We start from the raw sequence: 11,519 nt of genomic DNA, 5'->3' as shown, positions 1-11,519 counted from the left end.
CCTTTTTCCAAGGCAGGTATGACCTATGTACCAGCTCTGTCCAGGGAAGCAGGCACCCAAAGACCAGCCAAAAGCAAAGCCCACAGCTGTTTTAAAAATCACCATGTTTTATTTGCCAACCCCCATCTCTGTCATTTAAAGCCTGAGTTCAAAACCCAATAGCTTAGTGACCCTCCCCGTGTGAGAGGGGCCAGAATCAAGTGTTTCCCAAGTCCTTGGTCCTGCCACAGGAACAGTGAGGCACAAAATGGCAAGGTGATGCCTAGCTGTCATACTTAATGCAATGAGCTGATTGCAAAATTCAGAGCTTAAAAACAATTAGCTATTTGTCTTTGGGATTGTGACAATCGCAAAGTGAATAAGATCTGAACCAGAGAGCAAGGAAGGCACAGTCCGAGCACTGGTCCCAGGACTTTGATGTGTTCCCCTACACAGGGGACAAGTCTTTCCCACTCACTGTGGGGGCTCCAGCTCTTGCAAAGAGGCCCCTGCAGCAGTTTAAGGCAGCAATGTGGTTTGGGGTGGGGGAAATGGGAGATGATCCCAGCTCCGCTCCCAGACTGGGTTAATGGGGGCTGCACCATGCATCCAAGACCTGCACTGGCACAGGGCTGGCAGTGTTGGGGGCTGGAGGACTACAATGGCTCCCAAGGTAGCCTCTATTCACAGCCCTTTGTTAAAGTAGACAAATGGCACTTTGTCCCCGTGCTTGGTCACGATGCTGTCCCGCAGCTCCGGCTCAAGGTCAGCCAGCGCAAGAGAGCTGTGGGGAGAGGGGACAGACACTGAGGCCATCATTCTGTTCCTCTTGGGAGCCCATCAGGATGGGCTGTGGGGAGTGAGGGAAAGAGAAAGGCTCCCATGGAAAGCCATGGACAGGTACCATCTCTGAGGGAACAGGGCACAGGCTGCCGGCACCATGAACAGCAGGCTGTGGGCAAAGGAGAGTGGGTGTTAGCGCTGGGGCTGCATACCCCGAGCTGCAAGGTCCCAGCCCAGGACCCAATTTAACAGAGCTCAGGTTGGAAGGAAAGCAGTTTTGCCATCTCTTCTGGGTGGGGTCTTTTTCCAGGGTGACTTCAGGCATCCTCCGGAGCCACACTGGTTTTTTGAGATACTCACAACCCACCACACAGCAGCACCTGCAGCGGCCCGTGGAGAACCCGGATCCGCTGCAAGGGATGAGCAGGGTCAGTCCCCAGCTGACTGCCACAATCCCATGCCCAGAGCAGCAGCAGGAGCTCACCTGCATGAAGGGGAACATCTCCAGCCGCTCCATGATGATGGGCAGAATGACTGCATGTGGGGAGAAGAGTGAAGGACTCCACCAGCCCATGCAGCTCCATCAGCTCTGGCCAAGCTGGGAGCTGCAGGGTTGCAGTGTGGATCTGGCCCCCATCCTCATGCCGCACTCACTCATGCCTGGAGCTGCCATAGTGATCCTGGAGACCACAACCTGCGCAATGCCTTTCACTGCTGCTCTCTGCAAGGAAAAATGGCTGCTCAGCCTTGCTGCTGTACACGTGTCCCCATTCCCATGTCTGCTCTCCCTCCCAGAACACTCACCCTGGAGTGCCCAAGCTCATTGTTGTCCTCATCAGTCACTGATATCCCATGGATGATCTCCCTGTGGGAACAGCAACACAGTGGCCCTGGGCTGTGCCACCCCTGGGCTGATGCTGCCACCTTCAGGGTATGGCTGACACAGGGACCCCCACCCCATGGAACACTCCAAAACTCCTTCAGCTCCAACAACCTCCCTGCAGCACCAGGACATCACAGACTACAAAATGGACATCTTCACCCCAAAACCGCCCTCCTGCTTTGTTGATGCTAGGCCATCCCACCAGAGACGCTCTCCCAGATGCAGGGTGGTGATCACACAGAACCCATCCCAACTCCTCCGTCCTCCCTTGGGGCCGGGGAGCGGAGGCAGACCCCAGGTGCACTCACTGCTGCCTCATCATTGGGATGTTCACGCAGTTGGCAGCAGCTACAGCTGCAAAAGGGACCCAACGGGCAAGCAAAGGAGGAGCACGCTGCAAGATGGAGGATGGGATCAGCATGGGGATGGGATGTGGCCAGATGCTGCTGCAACCCCGTCTCTACATACCTTGGTGTAGAGGTTGAGTCCCACAGCAGTGGCCAGGGCTGCCGTGGTAGCCGTGACGTAAGCCACTCCTATTTGCCTGGTGATTTGCAACAGATGCATGGGAATATAAAACAAAACGCTGTCTTTGACACAGAGATCCTGCTCTTTTGGTGCCTGAACATCTTTTTGGCACATCCCACAGGCATCAGGGGTCCCATCCCGGGGGCACACTCACGCCAGAGAGATGGGGGACGCAGCATTGCGGTTGGTGTAGTTGACAATGGCATTGAAGGACTGGTTCACCCACTGCCAGAACACCACAGCCGGCACTGTCCTGCAGAGGGAAAGGGCATGGAGAGTGCCCAGGGGCCATCAGGGGACAGACAAGATGCCCTCCATACCCTTGTCCTGGTGTCTGCCGGGGGAAACTGAGGCACTGCAGCCTGAGGTCAGGAGTGCGGCAGGGTCAGGGCTGGGAAATGAAATGTGTCTGAGAGGCTCCTGCAGACAGCACAGGAGGTGCCACAGCCCTGAGGGGTTTGGGATGGGGACGAGATCCAGGGCTGAGGTAGGCCCTCAGTGATGGGAGCAGCAAGCGCATAAGGACAGAGGTATCTGAGGGTGACCCACTCCTGGGCTCCTAGCACTGTCTCAGGGATACCAAGGAGAGACATTAGTGCCCCTGGAAGAGCTGAGGGCTGTCCGGGCTGTGTCCCAACTTGTGTTCCCAGCTCTCACCGGTAGAACTGCAGCATGCAGCCAGTGATGGCCATGCCACCTGGCACCTGGAAGGACATCCTGCCAATGAGGTTCATCTTCTCACCGCTGTCGGGGTGGAAGGCCGAGTCATACAGCTTCTTGGCATACAGCAGCTGCTCCTGGCTGCTCCCCGGCGGCACCATCCCAGCCCTGCAAGCCCGGAGCCGCGGGAGTTCAGCCATGATAGCTCAGGGCTCCCAGAAACCCAATAAACATCCACAAAACCACCTCTGATGGATCATAGAATTGTTTGAGTTAGAAGGGCCCCTTAAAGGTCATCTAGTCCAACTCCTCTGCAATGAACAGAGACATCTACAGATCGATCAGGGTGCTCAGATGCTGCACCAGCACTCGGGCAGGAGACAGGCACACCTCCAGCACTGCGCCGGTACCACCAGCACGCACTCACCTGCAGCCTGCCACCACGGCCTGTGCCCGGTCCAGCTCCCGCTCCGGCACCAGCACGGTGCGCGGGTCAGTGATGTTGAAGAAGTGCCACAGCCGCCCCACGAAGGTGCTCTGGTCCCAGCGCGGGGCGTCAATGTCGAAGCCGAGGGGCACAGCAGCCATTTCGGGATAGTGCTGCGTTGCCGTGGAGCGTTGCACCGGGTGAACTGCTGCGGGTTTATATTTAACGTCTGGGTTGGACTTTCAGCGGCCCCGTACCCAAGGCACTGCCGCCACCGGCCTCCAACAGTGCTGCTGCAATGCACTGCGTTCTCCCTGCACGATGCAGCCCTCAGTGGGACTGCATCACACTGCCCTGCAAGTGTTTCCCTCTGGGTCACTGCACGGCATACCCTCTACGTGCACACTCATCCCCGCGGTACTGCACTATGCTCCGTGTCCCTGCAGCACTGCAGGTCGCTGGTAGCACATTGCACCCTCCCATGCCCACACTGCAAGCCCCAGAGCACCTCCTGAACCTCTCGTGGCATTGCACCCTCCGGTGCCCGCACTGCACAGCCGTGTAGGCAGCTCAACAACACCGTGCACCCCCCCACGGCACTGCACTGTACTACACCGCACTGTACCCTGACCACTGCACACACCCCCACGGCATGCTCCACGTTACGCTACCCTGCACCCCATCAGCACTGCATGCTTCCAACGGTACTACGTCGCACTCCCCCCCCCCTTGACACCGCCTCGCAGCGCACCGCTGACTGCACATCCGTAGAGCCGCACAGAGACCTCGTGACGTGCATAGCACTGCTGTGCACAGCACTGCTGTGCATAGTACTGCTGTGCATAGCACTGCTCCGCATTGCATCGCGCAGCAACGCATCACACCGCCCGCACAGCCCCACTCAACCCGCGCGCCCCAACCCCACGTGGCCCTACCTGCGCGGCCCACAGACCCTCGGCGCGCCGCGTGGCCGCCTTCAGCCAATCAGAGCGAGCCGAGAGGCCGCGCCCACCTCCCGGCGGCGGGAGGGGAGCGAGCGCTCTGTGGATGGGAGCGGAGCTGGAATGGGCTCCGCCCCCTCCCGCGGGCCGTGAGCGCGTTCCGTACGTCCGGCGGGAAGCGGTGACGCGGGACGTAGCGGCGGCGTGTGTGTGACGCAGTTGCCCATGGTAACCCCGCTGCCGCGCAGAGGATGGTGAGCGGGGCGGGGGCGGCGGGCCGGGCCCGGCGGGAGATCGGGGCCCTGCGGGGGTCCGGCGGGAGATCGGGGCGTCGGGGGTGCCGGGGTGCCCATCGGGAGGCCCGGGGGGGGGGGCCGCGTGGGCCATGTCGGAGGAGATCGCTCGGCCTTGGGCTGGTGTTAATTTGGGGTGTCCGGCCCGAGGATCGGGTCCTGGGGGCTGTGTTTGCATGGGGATTGGTGGATCCTCGATGCGGGTGGGAAGCAAGAGCCGCAGAGGCCCGCTTGGCCCGAGGAGAGGCAGAAGGGAGGATTGGCAGAAAGGACTTGGCAATGATGGGGGCAGCGTTCAAACACGGAGTGCTGGGGAGGGCCTGGGGGCATCTGCGTGGAAAGACCATGGACGGGGCAGCCAGGGGGAAGAGGTGGTGGTGATAGTGGTGGTGACCCCAGCACAAGACATGGAGCTGTTGGAGCGGGTCCAGAGCAGACCACAAGGATGCTCAGAGGGCTGGAGCACTCATCCTATGGAGACGGGCTGAGGGGCTGGGCGTGTTCAGCCTGGAGAAGAGAAGGCTGTGAGGATACCTCAATATGGCCGAGAAGATGTGGGTTCCCCATCCCTGGAGGAATTCAAGGCCAGCTTGGATGGGGCCCTGGGTGAGCTTTGAGATCCATTCCAACCCATCCATTCTGTGCGAAAGTCGGCTGCAAAAGTTGGGGAAGCTCCAGGAGAGCTTGCAGAGTCGGAAGGGCTGTTGATAAATGGCTTTAAAAGGGAAGCTCAGTCTTGGCAGAGAAGCCTGGGTGTAGGAGCTGGGGGTTTGGGCGTGGATAGAGCTGAGACATTACCTGGGGACTGGGAGAGACCTGGGTGGGATGAACAGTTTGGGGAATCACTGTGCTGTGCCAGTCACTGTTGGCTGGCTAGGATAGGCTGCTGGGATTTGGGTGTTCTTGGGTTTTCTGCCATGGGCTGGGTAAATGGGGATAGCGTGGGCTGAAGAGAGAAGACTCACCATGGGAAGGAATAGAGGAGTTTTGGTGCTAGTGAGAGAAAGAGGTGATCTAGGGAGGAAAGGAATGTTCAAGTGTAGAAACAAATTATTTGATGGGGAGCAGGGTTCACTGAGGAGAGGAATTGAAGCCTCACTGCAAAGGTTTTGGTAAGGACAGAGGGCATTACTGGGAGACAAAGTGTGGTGATGGTGAAATGTTGCCTGCATCATGTTAGGGTGAGGCTGAATTATAGACTTGGGTGCTGGATGCTGCAGTATTTGGGGTGGAACAGGGGATGCTGGTGGAGTCCATCAAGGACTCAAGAATGAGTGGGCATCAACGGAGGGGTGGGAAACAGCTGTGGTGGTTGGGGAGCTGCTGCTGGGGTGCAGCATGTGCAGAGAGCCCAGACTGAGAGAAATGGTCATAGGGGAAAGAGCTTCTGTAGGGCAAAGCTGTGTTTTGTCCAGAAGCCCTCTGGATTCAAGCTGGATTAATGCACAGGAGGAGGCATAAGTGAGAACAGCAAAGGCAGCTCCTCATCTTTGCTGAGTTAATTCTGGCTGCATCCCCACCTGCTGTACCACAGAGAAAGAGATTGAGATAAAGTCTGTGAGACCAGCTCTATTTTAGATCAGGAGATGATGGAGCTTGTCACACCAGGCACCAAAGCCATCACAGGATGGACATCTGCTGTGGAGATGAAGGCAGCTGCCTCCAGCAGCACCGTGCTTTGTGGGATGCATTTGGCCTGCAGCTGCTATCAGCCAAATCTGCTCTTCTGCTTTGTGATTCCTGATAAACTGGTGTAGTCTGGGATCTGACTGTTGTTAAGTGAGTGTTTTTGTGCATGGGGAGGGTGGACTGGGTGTTTTCCAGTGCTTGTGTTATTTGGTGCAGCATTTTAATGCTTCCTAGTCTATTTTCCATTTTTGGGAGTTGTTTTGGAGCAGCAGCCTCTCAGACCATGGACTGGCTGGGCTGGGCGGCAAGCTGGGGAGCTCTGTTACCAGCTCTCTGGAGTCTCAACTTTCCCTAAAACTGAATAACCCTCAGTGGCAGAAACTCTGGAACATCAGCACATACATCCAGGACAGCTCTGCTGCCCGGGGGTATGGAGCAGCAGTCAGAACTGATCCAGACAGCCTGACATAACAACGCACTGCTTGCCATCTGAGCTGCCCATGAGCATGTTTCTGACCCATCACGATTGCACTGGTAAGCACTGAAACCCTCTTCAGTTCTGCTTGCTCCTGCTCCAGTGATAATGGGGTTAATGCTGATGTTTAAATTATTTCAGTGCTCATCCAACTGAGTAAGTGCAGAGGGGAAGTGTCTTGTTCTGCAGAGCATACCAGCATTTCTCACAGCTGTGAGGCAGGGATGCTGGAAGGTCATAGGTGGAGCACGGAGGGAAACTTGAGCCATAAAAATGCATAGCACGAGAGATGCGTGGTGCTGAAGGCTTTGGCTCGGTTGAGCAGCACGTGTGCTGGGCTCACAGCAAGGGTGAAGGGAGATGTTACATGAAAGGGTAAGCAGCCTTCAAAAGTTCTGGAAGTGCTGTGTGAAGCAGAGCTTGCGGCTTGCTTGTCTTCACCAAGTGAGATGGTATGTAACTGATGGATAACAGGGCTGGGGGATGACCTAAGTTTTTCTAAAGCTGTTGACTGAAGATGACATCACTGCATCAAAACCAGGTCTGTCAAAGTGTGGCCCCATTGTACAGCTGAGGAAACTGAGTCATGGAGCGCTTGGATGACACCAGGCAGATGTTGTGCGGAGAATGCAGTACCGACATAGCAGAACGTGTAGTCAAACGTCTTCCTCCTGGCCTTAAGCTCCCATTTTTAATAAAAGCAGCAAGTATTGTTGCCTGCTGTAGGCGTACCTAGTCCTCGGAATTTTCCCTTTGCCTCTTGTCTGACATGGAGGCTGTACCAAACTGACTCCATTAAAACAAAACATTTTCCAAAGCTTTAGCAGTGCTCCGCTGCTCTAGTTTCCAAGCAGAGTTGCACATCACACATTTTTCATTTATTTACTGTTTGTGCGATGGTTTTATGGGAAACGATGTGCAGGGAGTGCAGTATATCAACAACTGGAGGAGGTTTCCAAGTACTGCACCGCTGGAGGGGAGACAAAGTGGCAGGCATCAGCAATCCTCTGCGCAGGGCAGAGTGCTTCCTTGAAGTCTGCAAAGAGCAGAGGAGTTTGATTTTAATTATGAAAGGAGAATTCATGCTGGTGTTGGTTAATGCACCAAAACACAGAGTGCCGTGTGACCTCTTTGACAGAAAACTGTGTTAGTAGGTTCGAGCTGGAAGAGCTCTGTAGGTGACTCGGCTCCATTAAATGTGGGATTTCAGCAGAGAAAAGAAAGTCTGCATTGAATGACACCATATGGTGGAGACATGCAGCAAGCAAATGATTTTGTTGGGAGTTCTGCCAGAGTAAGAAGTATTGAATAAACCGTGCTCAATAGATTAATTTACTTCGGTTGTGTTTTGAAAAAGACTGGGTGATTTTATGACCATTAGTGACATTTGCAGTTCTGCAGCCGAAGATAAAGGTAATCAAACGTCATTCTTCAGGGCACCAGCTAATCAGCGCAGTTGTCAGGCCGGCTCCCCTCCTCCAGCTGTGTGTGTGCAGAACCGCATGCTGGACGGCAAATGGAGCCTCAAACATCCTCTGTCTGAAAGCAGGAGATTGGGCTCAGCAAAACCTCTTGTGCTTCCCCAGGTGCGTGACTCGTGTGTGACCGCCTGCGAGCATCACTTGCCCCACTGCCTTCATCCGACTAGTTAGAAATGGTGAATTGCTGCTGCATTGCTTGCTGAAAGTCAGCAGTGAGCAGGGCTGGGCTGTGCTCAGGCACAGAACAAGGAGATGTTCCCCCTCCGTGGCGAGAGATAACAGAGCGATAGGAGAGAATTTGAGGCAGGTTCAAACTTGGCCCCTTCACCGCCGAAACCTCCTGGAGGACTGTAGGTGTGGCGGAGGCAGAATTAGCAGGAGAATCGCGGGCCGGTTTGTGGGTGTTGTGTGAAGTTTCTCCCACGGCTGTGGGGAAGGCACAAAGGAGCGGCTGGAGGACAGAGCGAGGCACTGTGCGCTGCTGGGAAATGGAACCACCACCTCTGCGGCTCATGAGCTGGCTAGAAAGGGCCAGGAGGTGAAGGTCCAACCCACGGCTGTGGCAGCGGGGGAGCAGGGGCAGGGAGGGGAGGGCGATGTGGTCACAGCGGCTGGAGAGGCGCAGGGCTTGTGGCCGTGGTGCGTCTTGGTGAGTGAATTCCATTTCAGCTGAATGTCCACATGCACGAGATAAGAGATTGCTGGTGACGGAGGGTGGTTTTGTTTAAAATTCATTATCTGAGCTTTGTGGTTAATAAAGTTAAACAGAATACATTTGCTTCTCTTGCCTAATAGGAATCAACTGTGCTGTGCCATGGCTTGCGGGCCGAGCTTTATCCATGCCCTGTGTATCCTGCCCTCGGTACGAGGGGAAATTGCTCTTTCCATTATGGTCTTATATTGCCAATCTGATACAATATTTAAACAGATTATCTCAATGCTCTGTTTGTCCCAAACCAATTTTTGTTTTGGCCTATAAAGCGAATCTTCCTTTCGGCGGCTTCTGTGGTGCAGGATGTAGTTACATGCATCAACTAGTTCAAAAGGCCCATCTACAGCCTGGATTTAAAGCTGAATAAACCCACAAAACCCTTAGCTAGGACTATAAATGTCACCGTATTTTTATATATGTCTGTATTTTCTTTTTTTAAGGAGAACAGGATTACTGCATGCAGCTATAACTGAACGTCCTTCGATAATTCAGTGGGTATTTTAAACCTAGCAATGATAGGCTTTCATAAAACCGCACATCCCCGTTTTCAGAGGGATGCTAATAAGATGGTTAGCTTCCCTTTCATGCTCAACGTGTTTATGAGTGCACTTACCCATTTAGTTGCATCTCTGAATTTAATGCCCCGCTCTGATTTCACAGTAATTGTCAGGAGTCATTTTTTCTTTTCGTATGTCCCCACTCACTGTCTGGAAAATGCCGCCTTCTTGTTGCTGACCCCATCAGTCTGTCTCCTCACGGTGCTTGTAAAGAAAGCCCTCTCCACCAAGGATAATGATGTTTTTAAACAAGCCGACCTGACATAGAACACATAGTTTGCTTAACTCTGAGGTGACCAAGCGGCAGTCGCTGGCTGGCCGTGCCCTGCCTTGAGTTGCTCCCTATGGCTGCCCTTCTCCAAAGGCTGCATGCGCTGCCATGCTGTGCTGCTCATTACCCAAAACAGCATCTGCAATTCCCTTCTCTGTTACAGATGCTGCAGCCTGCTTAGTTTGTGCAAATGCCGTGCTGCCCTTGCACTCCTGCAGCCATCCCCACAGCTCCTCTGCCAGGACCCGTCTTGCTCCTCGCCCCACGTGTGCTCCCTCCTTGCTCAGGGTACGTTTGCTTGCTGCACTGCCTCAAGGCCCTGCTCCTCTCCCTTGGCATTTGAGTCTCCCCTTTGCACCACCATTTGCTGGCTTTTCTACCTGATGTCCACCATGGATACCAAGTAGTTGTTTCTTGTGTTGTTTCTTGTCTCTCATTGGACCAAGTTGGTTTCAGCACTCTGTCTGCAAGCACGGAGGTGCTAATCCAGCAGCATGTGTACTGGGAGGGTTGCTTGTCCCTTGTAGTGCCTACATGCTGCAAGGAACTCAGCTGAGTTATTTTTTCCAGTCTACCAAGCTGTCAGGAAATGCTTTCTGTCTTCCTAACTAGTATGCTCATAACACCAATTAAAAAAAAATAGTAAGTGTATTAGAAACCAGTCTGTGCCTACCTTTACTTAACCTTAAGCATTCACTAACTAGGGAGAAAATGCTGAGTGCCAGTGTTTAATGATATTTACAAAATACTACTAATCACAGTGGCCTGGGCTATTACTTGGCTCTTGATTCAGGCTGTGTACACAAACCATGTAACCTATGCTGGCGGCTACTGCAATAGAGTCCACCTCTCTGTGTTGGCCTGCTTGTCTTCCAGCCATTTAAATCAGCTTACTTTATACCTTAGAGAATACTTTTATTTCTATAAATATCCTCCCATCCATTGGCTACCCCAGATAATCCTGCGATCAGCCGTGCCGCGGTGTCACTCGAGCAGAATATGGAGCGATGCTGATCGTTCTCTCGTAGGCTGTCATACTGGCCCAGAAATAGCATCTGTCTACAATGGGAGCAGCTCTATTAACATTTATAACAGTTCCTCTTCCCGACCCCTGGGAATTGCTCCCTGGTAGATAAGCAACACTTGGTAATACATTGCTTTGCACTCGCTGTTTCGGAGTTGAATTCTGAAACGTAGCATCTCCTAATCCTGATCTGCTCTGGGCTGCTCCGCTCCACTCTTAGCAGTGCTGAGAATAGGATTAGCATTGCAACAACTTCTTTTTTTAACCACAAGCAATAAACTGAAATAATGGGGCCTGGTTCAGAGCCCTCTGAAGTCGGCAGCAGCTCTTTGATGGGTCTGTGTTGGCTTGGGTCAGCCTGTAGGAATGGGAAATTCACAGCCTTTCCTGGGAAGGGGGTAAAATGTGTGAATTTTAGAGTTCCTGCTCTCGTGAGGAGCTTGGCTGTGCGTATTTAAAAGCCAACAAATACAGCCATAAATCTGACTGCAGGTGAAAAAACGTGCGGTACAAGTCGGGCAATTACAACTTGCATGTTTTAATGACGTCAAGTGCATACAAGCACTGGAGCCCATCCCATTGCTGGGCATTTTCCCTGCCCTCCGCCCCGGCACTGCTGGGCTGGGGGAGCTGCCTGCACCCACACAGCACGGCCCATCCGCCTGCTGTGGCTGCACAGAGCCAGCTGTGGGCACCCAGCCTAGCACAGGGTGTCACAGCCCAGGCTGCAGGCAGTGCGTGCGGGCACTGACCGCCGGCAAGCAGGGCCTGCTCCTGATTAGCACCTTGAGCTGGGCCCGGCTTCCCAGGTGTTTAGCAGCCTGTTTATGGTGCAGGTGATGCAGCCCAAGGGTAAGATTTCACTTCTGCTGCTGT

General features: G+C 54.0%; 1 protein-coding gene across 1 annotated transcript; it reads right to left on the bottom strand.

Moving 5' to 3' along the window:
- Positions 1–663: 663 nt before the first annotated feature.
- On the bottom strand, positions 664–3,421 carry SFXN2 (sideroflexin 2; the record flags this gene model as incomplete). The annotated part of the gene is made up of 11 exons (XM_079535512.1): positions 664–763; positions 884–931; positions 1,123–1,172; positions 1,247–1,296; positions 1,417–1,483; positions 1,567–1,627; positions 1,954–2,039; positions 2,114–2,189; positions 2,328–2,426; positions 2,831–3,001; positions 3,261–3,421. The coding sequence occupies 11 exons, from the start codon at positions 3,419–3,421 to the stop codon at positions 664–666; spliced, it is 969 nt and encodes a 322-aa protein (XP_079391638.1).
- Positions 3,422–11,519: the final 8,098 nt, after the last annotated feature.

Source organism: Tetrao urogallus (genome assembly GCF_951394365.1).
Source record: "Tetrao urogallus genome assembly, chromosome: 5".
Classification (NCBI taxonomy): Eukaryota; Metazoa; Chordata; class Aves; order Galliformes; family Phasianidae; genus Tetrao; species Tetrao urogallus.
The sequence above is the reverse complement of the archived record's forward strand: the minus strand, read 5'-3'. Positions and strand labels throughout refer to the sequence as shown.